Source organism: Artemia sp. Qi Xiang Cuo, chromosome 3 (genome assembly GCF_049724085.1).
Source record: "Artemia sp. Qi Xiang Cuo chromosome 3, ASM4972408v1, whole genome shotgun sequence".
NCBI classification, from domain to species: Eukaryota; Metazoa; Arthropoda; class Branchiopoda; order Anostraca; family Artemiidae; genus Artemia; species Artemia sp. Qi Xiang Cuo.
The window spans coordinates 16729396-16750100 of NC_142796.1; the positions used below are offsets into that span (position 1 = coordinate 16729396).

The window sequence follows — 20705 nt, forward strand, 5'->3', positions numbered from 1 at the left end:
ATATGACAGCATAATATTTTATCTTAGAGAATTTTTATTTCATTAGTCCCAGCATCTTGGAAATAGGCTTTGATTCCACGCAGAAATATGGCGATTCCAGCTATTCTAGCAATAAAATTTTGTGAATATTAAAAGAAAATTAAAATACATCATACCTTAGCTATAAAACTTATGGTCGCTTACAACTTAAAATCATTGAAATTTATTCAAAAACTTGTCAATTCTTCACAAAACAACAACAACAAAAACAAGAAAATAACAAATTTGACAACGAGACTCCGAACAACCATTACAAAGAAAGAAAACTAACAAACGTGATACATAAATCTGGTTATGATCAAATACTAGAACTAATGGAATGTAAGATTAAAAAAAATAGTATCGATTGAAAGGGGGAAACTAAAAAGAGGAAAAAATATTTTGAGTTAAGCAGCGTAGCAAGACTTAACTCCAGATGTTCAAGTGTCGTAAAAATTGCAAAATTTCAGTCAGCCCTTAAGATAATAGCTTTAGAAGAAGGTATTTTTATATTTTTGTTTTAAATACTAGGGAAACGAAAGCGAAAATTGTTATGCAGAAGCATCAAAACCGCATGTTCCATTTCCGCCTCCCCATTTTTTGTCTCCCCCCTCTCTCTCCCATCCCTTTCACCATAAACCTAAGTTTATTTGATTAAGAGTAGTAGTTATTCATCCTATTTCTTTTTGTAAAGAAGTCAGCTAAAAATAGATGTATATCATAATCTGAAAAAATATATATCATCTAAAAGATATTAAAAGGACATATTTTAGAATTTAATTTATTTTTGTAACAGTCGTTATGGGATGGGAGCTATAGAGTGTTTCTTCAATGGAGCAAAACTTAAATTGAAGACCTATATTTTGCTGATTTTTCTGTTGGTCATCAATCACCCCCCTCCCCTCCACACCCGCAAAATATCCCCTCTTTATTGGAAAAAAATTCTTGTCTTATATTTTTTTTTATGCACAATTTATGGTGATCTCCCCTTGAACTAACAGCGAAATTTGGCCCGAAAAAGGAGCAGAGGTTACAGATGCTTGTTGTGTGGGACTACTCTTGCTAGTCTTTGTTGATGAAGCATAAAGTTAGGTGAAATCGCAGAAGATCTTTCAGCGGGAAAGGTTTGAAAAGCTGTTATAAATGTTTAAGAGAAGGCTTAAAAGCAGAAAAAAGGGGTTTGTACAAGAGGCTGCAAGCGATAGATTTCTAAGAGGATAGGAGGAAAGTCAGAGAAGTAGAGAAAGTCAGGGAAGTAAGGAAATGGAGACCCTGGAATTAAAATTGGGCTAAATTACCGAGGATTTTAAAGATGCAGCCAGACGAATAGTAAGATATTGTAATGGCATATTAAAAAATTGAGAGGAGGTGGTCAGTCAGAATTTTTCCAAGTTTAAGGTAAAACGGGGCCTCAGGGGAAAGCTTTAATGACAGGTGGGCAGGACATTTCGAGAGTGTATTAAACCGTGATAAAGCTGTAGGAAACGGTATAGAAAAGAATATCACATTTTTCAACGATTTGGAAGTGAAGAAACATATAATTTATGAGGAGGAGTTATTGAGGGCTAAAAAAGGACTGAAAAATAATAAGGCCTCAGGTACTGGTATGGTAGTCAATGAATTTTTTAGATATTGTTGTTACGAAGTTCGAAATAAGGTGCTGAAAATTATGAATATGATTCTTGAAAAAGGAGAAGCACCTAGCAATTGTTGGAAAACTATAAGTAACCCCCTTGGAACCTAGTAGTAATCACAGAGGTATTAACATGATTTCTTATTTTGCATGAAGATGCTTGTTAGACTAAAAGATGATGTAGATAAAGTTTTAAGGGAAATGCAGGGCGGTTTTAAGAAGGGTACAGGGTAGGTTGACCCAATTTTCACTCTGAGCCTGATAAGTTTCTTGAATTTTGAGACCCATTTAGTCCTCAATTTTAGAGATTATGAAAAGCCATTTAATTCACTAGATAACCAAGTTAAAATTGTTAGTGCTTACATTTAGTGTAAAATATAAGCACTTAGTATCAATTAAATATTTAAAAGTGACTAAAAATAATTATTTCAGTGTAACTTTTCAGACTAAAGCGCTGAGTCTTTACTGACAATTTTCCTAGTTATTACGTCAGAAAAAACTTTAGACAAAAATCTGCTTTATACAATCTTATTCACTATTTTGGGCAGGGGTGGGGGTAAATAGCGATAAATAAAATAAAAACAATGTGCATAATCAGATTGAATCCTTGAAATCAGATTGCAGTCTATAAAGTATGACAACGTCAAAAATGAGAAGCACGAATTTTAAGAAGGCATATTTGAGCTAGACAAGTGACGAGAAAGAGCGTTGTCTAATTTGCTAATTTCTCTCTTGAATAGATCAGAGTCGAGACGCGGTTCGGAAGCGACGGTCCGAAGTGAGTTCTTGACAACATTTTTCAGGTCAGACATTGATGCGTCCTTTTCTAATTGCATACGCAGGTAGTGGACCTGTAAATATAGTTTAAATATATATATATATATATATATATATATATATATATATATATATATATATATATATATATATATATATATATATATATATATATATATATATACCCAGTGCAAAATTTTCCCTGAAAATTTCACCCCTGGGAACTTCCCTCTCCATGAGGAATGTCGTGCAAAATCGTGCAAATTCGTGCAAAATTCTTCCAGAAGAACATTCATCATCCTCTCCTCACTCGAAAAATGTATGCATACTTCCTAAGAACAAATAAAACAATAGGTAAATTTTATAACTTAAAAACCTTTCCCCAGGGGTTGTATGGCGTCATTTGATCTCTAAAGACATAGTTTTTGGGCCTTTCAACTATACTGAAGAAAAAAGCTATCTCAAAATTTTTATCGGACAATTTTAGGAAAAAGTGGCGTGGGAGGGGGCCTAGTTGCCCTCCAGTTTTTTTGGTCACTTAAAAAGGGTACTAGAAATTTTCATTTCCGTTAGAATCATCCCTCTCTCGACTCACATGCTGAATTTGATGGTGTGATTTTCATAAAAATTCTATGACTTCGAGGGGGCCTTTCTCCCTTTTTTCAAAAATCAGACAAATATTCTCAGGAACGTAGCTTTTGATGGGTAAAACTAAACTTTATGAAAATTATATATTTGGAATCAGCATAATAAGCCAATTCTTTTGATATATCTATTGGTATCAAAATTCCGTGTTTTAGAGTTTCAATTACTATTGAGCAGGGTCGTTCCTTACAGTTCGTTACCACGAACTGTTTGATTACATCTCAAAATCCAAACAGAGATCATTGAAATATTAATCGTTTTTTCTGTGTTACCAAAAGTATTGTATTCATAAAACTTTACAGTTTCATGAAATGTAATTAAACAAATATCAAAGTTTTTTCAACTAAAGTAAGGTACTTCGTATAAATAGAAGAAGAAAATAACACCATTTAAAATTGCTGAAAACTAAGTTCCTAGCAGTATTTGCCATACAAAAGATATTTCCTGGCGGGACTGATTATAACCTGCCTTGCATTTTCCACCTCCGTGCTGGTAGATATGGGAATGTAACATTTTAGCTAAATAGAGAAACAATTTAATTAATTCCTACTCCCCCCTACCTCTTTCAAAATTTACCTGAAGCCCCATGAAGAGGAAGCAGTTTGTCCATTAAAATACTTTTTTAGGAATCTACCCTACCCCCACCTAAGCAATGCCTCACCCCCCCTCCCTCATTATAGCTGATGTGCAATTACAGATCACCAAGCGTAGCCTATTTTCATTACAAATAACGTGAATCAACTAGGTTGAATCCAGTACTGCCATCGTGTGGCATTACTTCTTTTGCAACTTGAAAGCCTAAAACATAGTTATTCATACTTTTAAATCAATTAGCTTCTAAGAATTTTAAATTGATTGCAAATTCGTCCTTGTCGTGGTAAAGTCGTAGTTTGGTGCCCAAAGATACACAGAAAACAAGACTTTCCGCTGGCCCAATCTGTATGGCGACTTAAGAAAGAACTTTAAATTCACGTTTGAATGAGCTCCCTCCCAATTATCTTGGACCTTCGGGTTGATACAGTCACCCCTGTGAAAAACCAAACAAATAAAAATACATCGACGATGGTTCTTCTGAAAAAAATACGAAATTTCACATTTTGAATATTGGAGCTTGAAGCCTCTATGATAGGGTTGTCTGATATGATGTATCTAATAAAAGGATTTTCAATCAGGTCGCTTGCTTTTTTGGCGGTGTTTCCCCTTTTTTCAAAAATCAGGGAAATTTTCTCAGATTTTTGGTTTTGGGTGGGTAACAATAAACTGAAATTTTTTTTATATATTTAGAAGCAGCATAAAAAGCCAATACTGCCGGTGTAGCAAGTGTCATGAGAATTCCGTTTTTAGTTTTGGTGAATGCTGGTCCAAGTCACTTTTGAATTCCAGTTTTTTTTTTTATCACAAAATATTTGATGAGATTCTATTGTCGAAATTTGTTTTTAGCCTGTTCATTTTATTTAGTTGAATTGGACACTAAAAATAAAGAGGGTTAATTTGACAGTTGGATAGTATGTTTAAATTTAGTTTTTCTTTTGCTATTCTGCTATTTAATGTCTGAATTTATAAAGGATATAAGTTCGAGGGAGGTAGAATTGTCCTGCTATGAAAGAGGTACATTTTTCGTGGCCGTTATAAAATCAAAAGTGGTATCTATGTAGGCAGGATGATTTCTGAGTATCTCTACTCCTTCTGTAAACTATTCTAAGGCGTAGGAAATTGCATAAAGACAAGTCTACGTCTGTTATAATCAACGGAAGCAATCAATCTTCCTGTAATTTTGGTTTGAGTTTGATTTTCTTTTAAGATTAAATGCATAATAAGTAAATATATTATTGATTAAATAAATTGATCCCTTTGCCAGAAATCCTTGTCGTTTAAAATTTACTGTATTTTGTTTAGATTTTGCATGCAATTTAATTGCTCTTTTTATTTGAGAGTTTTTTCCTATAAGTATTTAAAAATAAACTTATTCCTACAAAAAAAAAATTCCTGAAATTTTTTTTCGTACCTTCCCTGTCACCCAATCACTACTGATATTTTGGCTTTTGGCCCCCCTGGAAAATTTTCTGCCGGTGCCCTTGAGCCCCTTAAAATAACTATATGCCATGGTATCATGTCTAGCAGTCATCCTCCGTCAATAACGTGGGGGCGACAAGGACTTTATATATATAGTATATATAGTATATATATATATATATATATATATATATATATATATATATATATATATATATATATATATATATATATATATATATATATATATATATATATATATATATATATATATATATATATATATATATATATACTATATATATATATATATATATATATATATATATATATATATATATATATATATATACTATACTATATATATATATATATATATATATATATATATATATATATATATATATATATATATATATATATATATATATATATATATATATATATATATATATATATATATATATATATATATATATATATATATATATATATATATATATATATATATATATATATATATATATATATATATATATATATATATATATATATATATATATATATGTAGTTTTCAAAGTAGTGGGGCACCAAAAAAAAAAAAAAAAAAAAAAAACCGGGTAGATAACCAGCTAAAATAAGCTAAAACTACATGGAACCAAACAGCTTATGGAGTTGTGGCTTTTCCTATCCATTTTTGATAGAAACCAACAGGTGATTAATATTTGAATGTTTACGGACGGAAAGTGTTATCAAATTTAGCTACAGTACTTAATTTTGCCTTTTTAATTTCATTGTTTAATATGGCAATACATTGTGCTATCCTAAGAATTTCATAATTTCGAAACAACCAAAAGAAAAATATTAGAAAATCGCAGATTTCAGGAATGAATAAACCCAAGATTCATCCAATCGTTGAAAAGTGATTTTTTTTTTCTTGTCCTTGGTATTTCAATATTAATTTTCAACCCTATTCTTGTACCTCGACTCAGACTTGAATAGACTCTAAGATGGGTCCAGGAGCCAAAACATATTTCATTTTTGGAGTCCTTGGTATCTAAAAAAAACGAAAATAAGGCTTGAGAAGTCCTTGGTATCTAAAAAAAAACGAAAATAAGGCTTGAGAAGATTTGAGGGGCCTCTTTGGTTTTGTGTCAGATATCTCATTTCTTTTAATGACTATACACCAACTATAAAGAAATGGCTATAATAACCACTATACGGAAATGTACTCAAGAGATTTAAAAAAAAAAAAAAAACGGAAGAAAAAGAAGAACACGCAGCAGGAACGAAGTTTTTGCTGTCCATCAATTTCTCAATGAATATAGGTATTAGAATTTTGACACCTTAACTGATTCTTAAAATATAAATTGTAACACAAAAATGTTTTTAATTACTTAACTTAACGCTTAGGAGCCTTATTTGGCTTATTTTGGCTTATTTTTGGAAAAATGCATTATTTGGTAGTTTGCAAAATGATAAAGCGAGCTTAAAAATACCATACCTTCCTTTTTGTAGAAATCCATTCTTCTCTTACCAATTTTCTGTATCATAGGCAGCGCGCTAGCGCTGCCTAGGTAAAGAACGATGTGACCACAATGTGTTTTTTTTCTTTCTTCGACAGGCACTTCGTATCGAAGGAGTTGTCGTAGAAACTACGAAAAGGGCTCATTCGATTGGAAATCAGGTTGGCTAGTGCCCTTTTTAATAGTCGACAGTGTTTGGTGGACAACTAGCCCCCCCCCCCCACGCCCATCATTTCCTCGACAGCATCCAAACAAAATTTTTAGATATCCATTTTGTTCAGCATAGTTGATTTCCAGAAAGAAAATATGTTTTTGAGGAGGAGGACACTCCCCCACAACCCTCGAAAAAGGGTTTTAAGCTATGCCCTAAGGGCATATAAGGTTTTTATAGAAGGTGTTGTCGTAGAAACTTCAAAAAAGGCTCATTCGATTGAAAATTCAAAGGACTAGTGCCCTTTTTAATAGTTGAAAGTGATTGAAGGGTAACCAGCCCCCCCCCACGCCCATCCGTCCCCCAAACACATCCAATCAAAATTTTGAGATAGCCATTTTGTTCAGGGTAGTTGTTTACCAGATAGAAAATATGTTTTTGAGCAGGACACTCCCCTACAACCCTCGGGGCAAGGGTTTTAAGTTATGCCCTGGGGCGTTTTTATAGACGGGCGTTGTCGTAGAAACTTCAAGAAAGGCTCATTCGGTTGGAAATTCAAAGGGCTAATGCCCTTTTTAATAGTCGAAAGTGATTCGAGGGCAACTAACCCCCCCCCCCCCCCCCGCCAACGCCCATCATTCTCCCAAACACATCCAATCAAAATTTTGAGACAGCCATTTTTTCAGCGTAGTTGATTACCAGATAGAAAATATTTTTTGAGGAGGACACTCCCCACAACCCTTGGGGCAAGGGTTGTAAGTTATGCACTGGGGGCATATAAGGTTTTTATAGAGACGTTGACGTAGAAACTTCAAAAAAGGCTCATTCGATTGGAAATTCAAAGGGCTAGTGCCCTTTTTGATAGTTGAAAGTGATGGGACTGTAACTAACCCCCCTCTCACGCCCACCTTTTCCCCAAACACATCATACAAATGAATGTGCATTGTCAATTTAATATACATATACTGATATTTAGTAATCAAAATGTGAAAATTATTTGATTTATTAAAGTTATAAAAGTAAAAACATTTATATTTTTTTAGTAAAGTGCAAATTTTGTTCTGGCCTTGGGAAGGCAGAGGGATTTTGCGCCCGACTTATGTTAATTTCTGCTCGTTTTGAGTTTGACTCGGTTATTTATTTTAGTTTCTGTTCGTTTTGGGTTTCATTTATTTATCGATGCTGATTTGTGGTAGTTCCACGCTTGGTAGATTATTTGATTTTATTTTTGCTCATTTTTTGTTTAATGGAGTTCTTTACTTTTCTTTGAAAAACTTATTTTGTGGAACAAGTTTTTTAATTAATTTCAACAAAAGCCCAGTAAATAAAAAAGTATTTGGTTAGTAATATAGGCATTCAAAAGCAGAAAAGTGTTAAATTTAAGAAATATTTGAACTTCTTGGGAGGGAGTAAAGAGAGGCTTTCTATAGATTGAGATGGAATAGGAGTGTGCGTGGCTGTATTGGCCTCAGGCGACTTGGCGCCACATTGACTTATTAGTAGTAATAGTAGTATTAAGCAATAAGTTACAAATCATTTCGAATCAGTTACATAATTTATGACCATTAATATGGATAATTTTTTTGAATTTTGTCCAAGAAAGCTTTTTTGCCGAATTTCAATTATTAGTTATGATTCCTTGCGGAATTGATGGCACTAAAATTACCCATCAAAAATACATGCTGTTACGTAGACTAATGTCTAAATTTCATTAGAATTTAAGGCCACAGCTGAACTTAGGTAACTCTTTTAAGACCGATAAATATTTTTCTCTGGAAAGTCACTATCTTATGGACAGGCTGTTCCTTTTACTGTCGAAACACTGGAAATAAAATTAAAAAATATACCACGTGTATAAAAAATATACACGACACTGAGCAAACATGATATCTGAAAAGAAATGATTTAACAATATGAAGGTTTAATGTTCGAAAAAAAAATAGAAGCAGCACAAAAACTCACGAACGCTCGAAACTACATGTGGTATGCTGCATAACTTAATTAGCAGATTTTACCTGGACATCAACGTTGCTTATCTCGTATCACCAAAACCAGTTCCTTGCATTCACGCCTGGAACTAGAAGCAAGCTGCACCGCTCTCTTTCCTTCAAAGAACGAAGAGTGACTTTTGCTTTCCACATGCTCTATTTTTAGCGTGATTTTTTAATATAACGTTAGAGCCTCACTGGGTTCATCTGGGCTCTCATGTCTACTACCATAGTGTAGAGGGTGAATGCGTTTACGATTGCCAGATCTAAAATCCGTGCAAATAAAAGCTTTTTATCAATTTTTTTCTACATATATGTAATGACATACTTGCTGACAAGCTGAGCGTCCTTCTACCAGATGCTTCTTTCAACAAGGTTTAGGGGCTTGAAGCGAAGATAATTTATGGCTACATTCACTATATTGTTATCCTGTCACTTTCCCACCAGTATAATATTCGCAGCATCAAACCGGTAATCGTAAGTACCTCTCCTCTCATTCTTGAGGTCATTACTCGATGAGAGAGGGTAACTAGAAATTTGATTTTCACGGATAATCCCTGTCACTTTGAAGTCAGCAGCTTTTGGACCACGCAGAAGCTGACGGGTGGTAAAGCAGTTATCGAATTCAGCCTTATGACTGTTGCTGCGGTAAACAATCTCCAAGAGCTACTTCACCACACGATCTAAGGTCATCCTTGACAGTATCTTTATGTGGATTTGTCTGTTTAGCCAATTAAAAATGAAACTGGAGACAGTAGCTGAAAAAAAAAACGCGGAGAGTCGATAGCTTTTACCTAAAGTGTCTTCCCTCTGATAAACTACTTTTGACTGTACTTCCCATTACATTTGGCAATCATCTCATCAATTCAAAACAATTGCTTCAATTCATATCAAGTTCACTATCTTGATTAAAAGTTTACCCATTATCTATACATTTCATTATTTTTATTCTATTTATACATGGAAAGATAGTGTGGTTTAATGAACTATTAAAAATAACGATATGACAATACCTGTCTTTCCAGAGCATCGGTGCGTGTCTTCAACGCTCTTTCACGAGCTTCTGCCTGGCGCTGTGCAGATATCTGTAATTCTCGCATACGCTCAGCATCTCGCATGCGTTCTTGCTTGTGGCGATTTCTCATCTCTTCAAAAGATGCAGTATGGTCACGTTCCATCTCTCGAAGTCGATCTTCCATTCTGGCAATTTGTCGTCGTAATGACTGGACAAGAAAGTTTTCCTCTTCGGATCCACCTCTGTTTATATCAAACTATATTGGAGAGACTACTCAGGTTAATGCATTCAGTTCAACGTACTTCTTAAACACATGGTGCTTGAAAGACAAGCATGAGACGAGACAGCTGGGACGTGGGTCGTCAATGGGGGGAAAGTAAGGGGGGTAATTACCACTCTTCTAGGATTTTTAACCCCACTAAATTTAAAAAAAAATTGTCATTTTCATTGGAAAATACCTATTTTGGTATTTTCATTATAAAAACTTAAAAAACGAAAAAATTTCCCCCTGGAATTTGAAAAACAAATTTTGTCCCATCCCCTAAATGTTAATGACTTAATGTCCTTGATAGCTATGGGGGAAGGAATCACAAGATGCTCTGTTTTAGAGGGGCCATAGACATGGTTCTATTAAGAATTTGTGTCAATTTTTTTTCATAAATCATTTAATTTCGGCTAGTTCTAAGTTTTTTTTATCACTTTTTAGTTTGCTTGAAAAAAAATATTTTATTTAATTGATATTTTAGTTACCACATTCAAGGTTATTATAAACACGAGTGACGTTGGTTTTACCCTTGCCCCCTGCTATTTACACTGTATTTTAGCTTCTTTGTAGAAAAACAAAAACACAAAACCACACAACAACCTAAAAATTGACAACAGCAACATATTTAACATCTTAAAGGGCTCATTTAGGTGTATTACTTTTCGAATAAAAGAGATCTTTCCTGAAAAAGTCGGAGACTATCACTCCCATCAATCCACCACTCTTTTCACTTCTATTCTTCCTCATTTCACATTTAAAAGCTAACATTCCCTTAAAAAACTACAATATCTGTAATAAGAGGGGTGCGTTAGAGAAGGTTCGCATCCATATTGGACACTTGACCCAAATATGTTCTTCCAAATGAAGCAAGGAAATTTTTGGAAATGTAGCCTAAAAATGTACTTTTGAGTCTTTAAGTATCTCCTCCCCTCCTTCCCCAAAGAAATTCCTTGATAACCACCCTAATAGCTGGTATACAGTTATGCAGTAGTCTTTAAATTGCAAGCTACAGACAACAGTCAATAATGAAAGTTTTTTTTTATGGAGAGCATATATGTTAAGTGATGAATACGCCACCTCAACTGTTGCCAATTAGAATTATTTCGTGATTCATATTTTGGCTCATTTGAAAAATAAAACATAGAACAACAAACAAACGTTAAAATAGATCTTTACTTAAAGCACAAAAAAACACACAAAATAAACAAGAATACTTTTTTTTATGGTACAAAAAATAGCAACGACAGTACCGGTCAATAGTGAGAGTGAAACTATAATGACTTGCCTATGTCACCCACCTTATGTTCCCATCTAACCAACTAAAACAATCAGATTGCATTTTCACTGTTCTTGGTACGACGAGCTTCTGAAACGAAATTTAATGAAAGCGAAACACATTTTCCATTTTTTCCAGCCATTTTCCAGCCTTTCAGTTGGTCAATGCCGATCGCCTTATGATTTTTGCTCGACAAAATGTTTACCCTATTCAGCCCCAAATTTTTATTTTGCGAGAAAAAATTGAGGCATCAATGCATCAATGGAGATTTGTCCCCTGTTTTCTTTTATATATACTATTGACTTCTGTTTTCCTATCGTAAAGGTTTGGACAAGTAATGAACCAACTAATACCCTATAAACATGGAGGAGGTGCTGTCATGCCTTTTAAACTACTTCAGTGACTTTCTGACCACCAGAATTACCAATCAATATTTCGTTTTATATGTATTTCTTTTAAAAATAAATAAATAAACATAAATTTCAAATTTATCCGAACTAATACAAAACCTGATATTTTTTTCATCACAAAGCTTCAGGGATACAATGGATTTTTTATTAACGTTTTTAAATCTTAAATAATTAAATTTTGTAATTTACAATTTGTAAATATAAATTTCTTGGGTACCAGAATTAGCAAGCAACTACCCCAACTGAGCCCAATAGTAGCCGAAACTCTATAAAAAAGATTTTGATAACAACTAATACACTAAAATAATTTTCTTTTTATGCTGATTAAAACATGTAAAATTCATTAAGTTTAATGTTTCTCATCAAAAGCTACGAGCCTAAGAAATGTTTCCTGATTTTTAGAAAAGGGGGGAAACATCCCCAAAAAGTCAAGGGATTTTAACAAAATCATAGCAACAGATTCGCAATATCAGAGAACACTAGTGTAGAGGTTTTTGTTTCGTATTTGGTTGAATCTGACAGAATGCTATGCATTTCTTGAATAGTTTGTGTTCATTCCCGTTATCAGGTTTGGTGGTTTTTACATCTTTGTAATTTTTTAAGCTTTTTAAAACATTTTTAAGCATTTTTAAGCTAGATTCTATGTACCCTTGCTTAGTGCAAATTTAGGTTTAATTGTCAATAAGGGCTATTAAGACACTAGTCTGAACATGTGTAGTTTTCACTTCTGTGTTTGTGCTATGACTGTTTTTATTCTATGTGTCATACAAATTTTCATGCTTTTTTGCTTTGCAGCGGTTGTTTGACTGAAAACAAAATAGTCAGTAGTAGGACTTAGTTCCTATCTACAAAAATGTGGAATTTTCGAAATTTTGCACGGAGAAAGCACGGATGCGTGTTTTTTCCAAGGGTCATTGTAACGAACCAATTGTCGTAAAATAAAGGAAGGCGGCTCATTTGAACGGAAATTAAAAGCTCTAGTGTCCTTTTTAAGAGACTAAAAAGATTGGCGGGCAACAAGGATCCCTCCCAAACCCCCTTTTTCCCTAAAGACATTTCATTAAGATTTTGAGATGGCCATTCGGTTCAGTACACTCGAAAGGTCCAATAACAAGCCCTGGGAAAGGGCTGTAAGATATTCAAATTGTCCATTGTTCACATATAGTAGTTGTCATTGGGGAAGTTACGAAATTTTTTTGAGAGGAAGTTTTCTGCTGAGGGAGGGGGGTGAGAATTTGCCGTGGCGATAAAGTTTTTTCGGGGTGAATTTCGCAGGTGCAATTCTTTACGGGGTAGATTTCCTGGCATGTTTTGAAAAACGGTCAGAAATAAAATAAAGAAAAAACATGTTTTCTCAACTGAAAAAGTATGGAAAAACATTAAAACTTAAAACAAACAGAAATTATTTGGTACATGAAAGGAGGCTGTCCCTTCCTCAGTTCTCTTTTTTTACGCTAAAATTTGACTTTTGTCCCAATTTTTTAAGAACGACTCATAAAACACAAGGACTGTTGAATTTGAATGATAAGTGCTTATAAAAAAAACTTTAAGACTTTAGCGTAAAGAGTGAAGATTGAATAAGCGCTATCCCCCTCATCAACGGAATGATTTCTGTCTATTTTAAATTTTAATGTTGCTCCTTACTTTCAGTTGAGAAAATTTAACTTTTGCTGAAACCCGTATTTAGTTTTACTGATATTTGAATTTCTCAAATAATCACTATTCTTCCTTTTAATAAAAAGAGCTTAATTCTTTATCAGACTCACCTTGGAGGATGATGATTGTCTTGCTATATCCCATTTCTCTTTCTCTACTTGAGACAGCTGCCTTGTTAATACATTCACTCTTTCCTGAAGATCTTGTTTTTCTCTTATTGATTTCTGTAGTCTTTGCATAGTATCTGATTCAACCATACCCGTTCGTTCTTGATTAGACTGTAAATTCTAAAGAATGAACAAAAGGCCACAAATAAAAAAAGAGTAAACATTTTATAATGTCACATACAGCCAGAAAGCACTGAAGAAGGTACCAAGTGGTATCACAGAGATCAAGACAACCGCTAACTGCTGGGGGGTCGTTCCGGGGGGAGGGGGCAGCGTACCCCAATAATTTGGTAAAAAAATTATTATACAGACCGTACCTCTTGACTATCCGGATATGGACTCTTCTTGCCCCCCCCCCAGTTCAAATACTGGAACTACGCCCTTGGAGAACTGACAGTCGATCCTGGGGAAAATTTAATTCGTGTCCCATTCTCCAACCTGTTACTTGATTTCATTTAGTTTAGCAGTGCTAATTCAGAAGGAAGGTTGTAGCATTGCCCCTTAATATAAAAACATAGTCACTCCTCCAGTTATATCACTTCCTTTTGGAAAACAGTTTAAAGGTACTCAGGTGGCAACACTGATTCAAGCAACTAGCTGCAATTAAGAATTCCCTGGTACTCTAAGGCAATTGTGTTATCGGCTTGTATACTAGAGGGGCACTGACTTCTTATCACCTGGTTTACATCTCGAAACGCACGTGTGTGACACAGCTCTGCCACGCTTGGTACAGTCCCCAAAACGCGTGACACACTCCCATAAAAAGCTTGGCACAGTTCAAGCATACTTGTCAATCGCCATGTGGTGTACAAGCCTCTGAGAGAAACCACTCGTTTATTCTATAACGGCACATTTCTGGTACTGTTTTGTGAACTGATCTTATGGCTTTCAGTTTATCTAGCAGACCAGAGGTTTAACCAAATAAGTACAGCATTAAGTGGCTAGTTATTTATTAGAACTCGGCCGTAAGATTAACAGGCCACAGATTCTGAGTTTATTAGTTTCATATTTATTTTAACTCCGCCAAGACAGCAAATACAGGTCACTTGTGCGAATATTCTAAATAATTGTAGGAATACAATCTCACACCTGTAATTGCAGCACGTTTTTCTGTTTTTCTTATTTAATGAAAAACAAAAAGTCACGAAGAAATGGAAAGATTTTTTTTTCGATGACTGAAAGAGAAAAGAAAAAGTAGGCTTATAACGTAAATGTGATAAAAGTAGTCATCCTTTGCTTCCCTCTTTTCGCCTTTCATCCACATCTTTCTTTCTTAAAGATTCCCCCTACCATTTTCTTTCTATCTCCCTCTTACCCTCTCTCTCTCTCCCTCTCCCTCTCCCTACCTCTCTCTCTCTCTCTCTCTCTCTCTCTCTCTTTCTCTCTCTTTCTCTGCCTCTCTCTGACTCTCTCTTACTCCCTCTCAATCTTCTTTCTTTCTCTCTTTCAGGTACTTTCCATTTTCAGTATTCAAACAATAATCAAAATCATGTCAGTAAAAACCATTTTTTTTAACTTCGGTAATAACGTAAGCGAAGCAAAGTGTCTTGTTTTGAAATCACCAGGGTAAATGTTTTCTATCGACTATGTAAAGTAAAACTAGAAAACTCGATTCCATACCATACATTTCGTCAGTTTTTAGTAACAAGTTTCCGGATAAATTGTAAAAATATCACACTCAAATTTGTTCTCATGACAATCTTTCCGCAAATGACATTAATAACTCAACTAAGCTATGTCAAATAGGTCTTCAACTAAAGCCTGATAAAACTTAGAATATATGGAGAAGCATGCTAAAAACAAGGAGAGTAGAAAAAAGAAAAGTAAAAGAAAACAAGGAAAAAGAAAAATAAAGATAAAAACTAGAATGATTTCTAAGGTAACTAACGTTTAAAGATGACAAGTATGCAGCGCAACTCTAAGTAAGAGTAGAACTACTCAAAAAATAACGTCAGTTAGAGCCTCTGGCTATGAAAACAAAGTAGGCGTGATAGTTATTCGTCCTAAATCAACCTGACGATATAATTTTAGCATTAATTTTATAAATTAATTTATAATTTTTATCATTATATAATTTTATCATAATATATTGTATTTTATATAATTTTAATATTAAATCGACGTGAAAATTTAGCATGCGAATAAATTTGCCGGTTGACGCGAATTTAGCGCTCGAAAAACATATAAAATTGAAATGTCGAAGTAAGCATACAAGGCACCACAAACTAGGGAAGTTCACAGGCATCCTAAAATTTTCCGAGTTTTTGGGCATTTCCTATTTATATTATAGAAAAAAAAATTATCAATTAAAACCCCCTTCCCCCGCCGAAAAAGAATCATGCAGACATGTCTGACACAAAATTAGGGATTTTACAATTTAAAATTCAGATTTATGCTCTCCACCTCTATTAATAATGTGGGTCTCAAATATGGGGCCGTTATTAGAACGTCCTTTTTTTCATAATTTTTAGATTTCTTTCTTCCTCAACTGAAAATAATAATCCAATTTAATCTAACTGAAGCAATCGCTGTTAAATGTTACAACTTTTAATTTTTAGAAAACACTAATTGCATTCAAAACGATCTTGAGGGTTTTTTCATAGAAGTATACAATAAAATTCAGCTTCACTTATATTTTCAACTTCACTTATATTCTCAGCTTCACTATATATATATATATATATATATATATATATATATATATATATATATATATATATATATATATATATATATATATATATATATATATATATATATATATATATATATATATATATATATCGTTAGAAACCTTGACCGTACAACAGCCGTTAGAAAAGTCATGGCAGAGCGTGGTCTGTATTTAAGAGTGTAAATTCTTGGCAGCAAAGTTGAATATGTTGTGAAATTCTCAAACTCTCCGGACCAAAAATTTTTTGCAAAAAAATCTCCACTGAGAAATTAAAACCACCTGCTAATCATAAAACAACTCCAGAGTCCCAAGTCGAAGGAAGCAGAGAGCCGTCGAATCTTGAGAACCTGACGGACCTTGAGGAGCCACATGGGGAACATAAAGACCTATAGGCTATACGACGGCGTATCCAAAGGCGTGGGTCGTAATCTAGCACCGCGTCGTGGGAAAGTACGCTGGGTTATGAATAAAATTTGTTTTGATATTTTTGAAAAGCAAACAAATGAGCTGGGTTGAGTAAATACATTTTGACGTTTTTTTCCGTAAGATGGGTCGCCGAAAATTCTAAAACCTCGTGCCAGACCGTGGCTAAAAAGTTCTGGAAAGACTGTTATAGAAAGATGAAAAGCAATATAGTGAACCAACAGCTTTTCATCAACCAAAGCATTTACTTTCTTTTTACTCTAAGCCATTCCAACACCCATTGGGCGAAAGCCCAAAAGAAATCAAGTTGTTTAGTACGAAACACCTGTCTCTTAATTTACTACTCTATCCTTAGCGGTTAACTTATTCAAAGCTGTAACAAATGAAGATTTGTCCTAAGGTTCTTAGAATTTAAATTCAAAGTCATTGAATTGACTGAGTAGTCAGTAGCATAAGTTCATTAAAGTTGTATCACCTTATCTGGCTGAAAGACACATTTAATAGATACGTACAAACTGGGTGTTCTTAGCGTCTCCTTCAAGAACCGCAACTTTGGTCTTTAAGGATGAGACTTCAGTCTTCAAGCTTGCTATGCCTTCATGCAAATGAGAATTTTCTCGTCTTAATTCACTGTTTCCACTCCGCATCATCTCAAGTCGTTCTTCTGTAACCCTCTTCTCTGCTTCCATTGATGTTAGTTGTCTTTGATACTCCAAAGTCTGCTCCTTCATTTGGCTTAACGCAGAGTTTTCTTGAGAAGCAGAAACATTTAACCGGGTGAGCTGCTCTTTAAGGCTAAGTTCTTTGTTTTTGTAGACCTCTTCTGCCGCTTGAAGTTTATCCACTTGGGATTGAAGAGTGTCGCAACGTTCTTGAAGTCGCACTATATTCTGTTGGAGACACTCAGATTTCGATTGCAAAGCCTGAAATCATGGAAATAGTATAAATTTACATATAACCATTAAATATCTGACATGGCGTCTAACAAAAACTCAGACGAATTCCTTTTGATCCGTCGAACTCGCCTTGTTTAACCAAGTTTTGTCGGCATAAACTTGCACTCTACGGCTACAGAAAACGCTACACACCATAAACAATCTTAGTAGTAAGAAGTAAGTAGTAAGCGGTAAGAGTAAGAATAGTAAGTAATTAAGTAGTAGGTAAAGTAAGTAAGTAAGTAGTAAGAATAACAATAATTTCCTTATGATCCACATAATAAAAAAATATATGATGCTCGTGGAGTATTTGAAAAAAAGAAATATAAAAAAAGCCCCAATATAAAAAATAAATCTTAATTAATAAAATAAGCAAATTCAATTATAATGTGATTTAAAACGGGAGAATGCTGAGACTGGCAACCTTCCGTGCAGCGTAGTCAAATTCCTGCTGCATCTCGGACATCGAATTTATGAAGAATTATAATGCTACTATGCCAGGGGGGATGGGACTGCAAAAATTACAACATCTGAAATAAAATGTTTGAATTATCTTAATCTTAACATCACTGTTTCTTAAAAGGGGATGAAGAAAACTAGATAATGGACTATATAATAAAACCTATGGAACTCATTCCAAATTTATATATCGTCATATAATAAATTATCATATTATCTTAAATACTGTCATACATATACATTGTCATATTATGTGAAAACACTCGAGTAGTATATTCAATAATAGAGACCCTAATAGAGAGCCATCACAAGCTATGAAATATTCTTTGCTTTTAGCTTGTTCGAAGTGTTTTTTTTATCTCTTTAAATTTAATCTTTTTTAAAGAAGGCCGTTATCTAGCAATTTTATGATTCTAGGATAAAATTAAGAATTCTATAATGTTCTGTGAAAAGGCTTTTCTCAATTTTAAAACGTGCTAAAATAGATAAATATCCAAACTTCAAGGTAATACATAAATAGTAATGCGTACGTCACTCAGAGGGCAAATAGACAAATTCTCCTTTTTCGTCTTTTCATGGACTAATTTTTCTTTTAATTACTATGTTACCTAAGTTAAAAACAATAGAAAAAGTAAGACTAATAACATAAAATAATAAATTAATTATGCTGTTTTAGTTGAATTAACTCACTGAACTTGTTAATAAAAATAAAATACACTAATTAAATTATTAAACCACAAAATAAATTTCATTGATCCTCTAATTAATTCTATTTTAGTAATGTCTATACTCTCAAAATTTTAATTTTGAAGCATCCGATTGGCTGTTATGTCTAGTTTAAGGTCACTGTCTAAAATAAAGATTTTCTTTTATTATTATATTAACTGAGTTAAACACGTAAATGGTGTATTTGTAGCTAATTCTCCTGCAGTAAATGATTTACTTTTATTAAAGTTAATTTATTTAAGGTCCCTGTGAAAACAAAAAAAAAGGAAATAAATTAAAAAACTGTTGAGGCATTTGAACATATAATGACACTATTCTGATCTACCTGATACTCCATTTCTTTATCCCGGAGCAACTTCTGAGCTCTGTTTAATTCTTGCTCCAAGGATTTTCGGCCAGTTTCACTTTTGGTAAGTTGGAACTGCGCAGCTTCTATCTGTTGATTCAACCTTTTAATTTCATATTCATTTTGGACCAGCTTTAATTTCACCTTATTAAGAGCATCCTAGAATTAAGAAATTTCAATGACTTTTTTTTGCTTGGTCAGGTCAGAAAAGCATGCAAAACTATACGTTGATGTTGAAGCTTTAGTTGTGTAGTTTTTGTTTTGCATTAATATCACAAAGACAGATTTTCAAAAATTATACTTTTGTTTTGGTTCAAGAACGCTAGTCCAATGGAAATTTTTATACCAAATTTGAAATTTATTAATATATTTTTGACATCTTTTGCGAAATGGGGGTGTTTTTCTTTACATAAAAATTCTACTGATTTAAAAGCTTTCGAAATTAGTTTTGCCTTTGCGTTGAAAGGTTTAATCAATTTTTTTTTCATTGGCCCAAATTTTTTCGGTAATAACTTTTAAGTTTTTTTCTTTAATCCAACCAAAAACTTCAACCAATCATCACGGGGTGCTAGAAAATCTTTCTTAAAATTAACCTTTGAAGTTGAACCAGCTTTAATTCCACTTTATTTAGGCCATCTTAGAAATGAAAACTTCAACTAAACATAATTTTACCAAGCCGTTCTGTAATACACCCAACAAATTTGTGCTGTCTTACAAAAAGCTGCATTTTTTAGTATTTTTTATATTTTTGGTTGGAGAACATAAATCAAGGCATTCTAGCCACATATGTTAATTCATGTAAATTTTAAAATGAGTTTTAAGATGTATTAAGAGCTTCTTCACCGTTCGCAATTCTTACACAATTTTCTTTTTTTTTGAGTTTTTTCTAAAGAAATTTGGGTGCTTCGGATTTTTTTTCCATAATTTCTTGGGGTTAAAGTGTAATTAAAAAGTACAATCACATTTGTATTTCATGGAACCATAGTCTTATAGCAATGACGCCACGGTAAATTTTTTCTAAAAGACAAAGTTCAACCAAACGACTTGAAAAAATACTATTTTAAAATTAATAGCGACAGAATTCTACTTTTTCCATTTTGTTGAAACTAAAACACTGAATTGATTTTTGAATAAGAACACGACTTTCGAAATAATAAAATTCAGAAATAGAATTAATTAAATCCAGAGGCACCGATTGTGTGTGTGTGTGTTTGGTGATGGGGGGGGGGGGGGTTAGGGAGCCTCTAGACTTTACCGCTCCCCTAGCTTATGGAAAATACCATTCGTTGTTGTTTTCATTGAAAAAACGGAATAAAACTGCCCATCCTCCTAATTTTTCAAAAGAATTTTTTTTGTAACTTCATTTAAACCAACTCCTTGCTTCCACTCTACATTTTTTTGAATTGGCGCAACTGGTTAAATCATTTTTTTTTCAAGAATACAAAGAGTTTAAATTCTCGTTTTTTTTTTTTTTTTTTTTTTTTTCTTATGAATTCAGTCTGTTGCGTTTACTTAAGGAATTGACTGAGAAAGAACAATAGCTCTTTGTTAAAAAAAAAAAAAAAAAAAAAAAAAAAAAACTAATTCAATGTTGAATGTTCT

At 33.4% G+C, this 20705-nt stretch overlaps 1 protein-coding gene across 1 annotated transcript in view; it reads right to left on the reverse strand.

Moving 5' to 3' along the window:
- Nucleotides 1–402: 402 nt before the first annotated feature.
- Nucleotides 403–20705, reverse strand: part of LOC148953810 (uncharacterized) — a 273349-nt gene continuing 253046 nt past the window's right edge. The window contains exons 22-26 of the mRNA XM_089085651.1: nt 19083–19262; nt 17150–17560; nt 13484–13660; nt 9765–10022; nt 403–2502 (exon numbers count right to left, since the gene is read on the reverse strand). Coding sequence (XP_088941777.1) covers nt 2317–2502; nt 9765–10022; nt 13484–13660; nt 17150–17560; nt 19083–19262 — 1212 coding nt within the window. The 3' untranslated portion in view covers nt 403–2316. The remainder of the gene's footprint in view (nt 2503–9764; nt 10023–13483; nt 13661–17149; nt 17561–19082; nt 19263–20705) is intronic.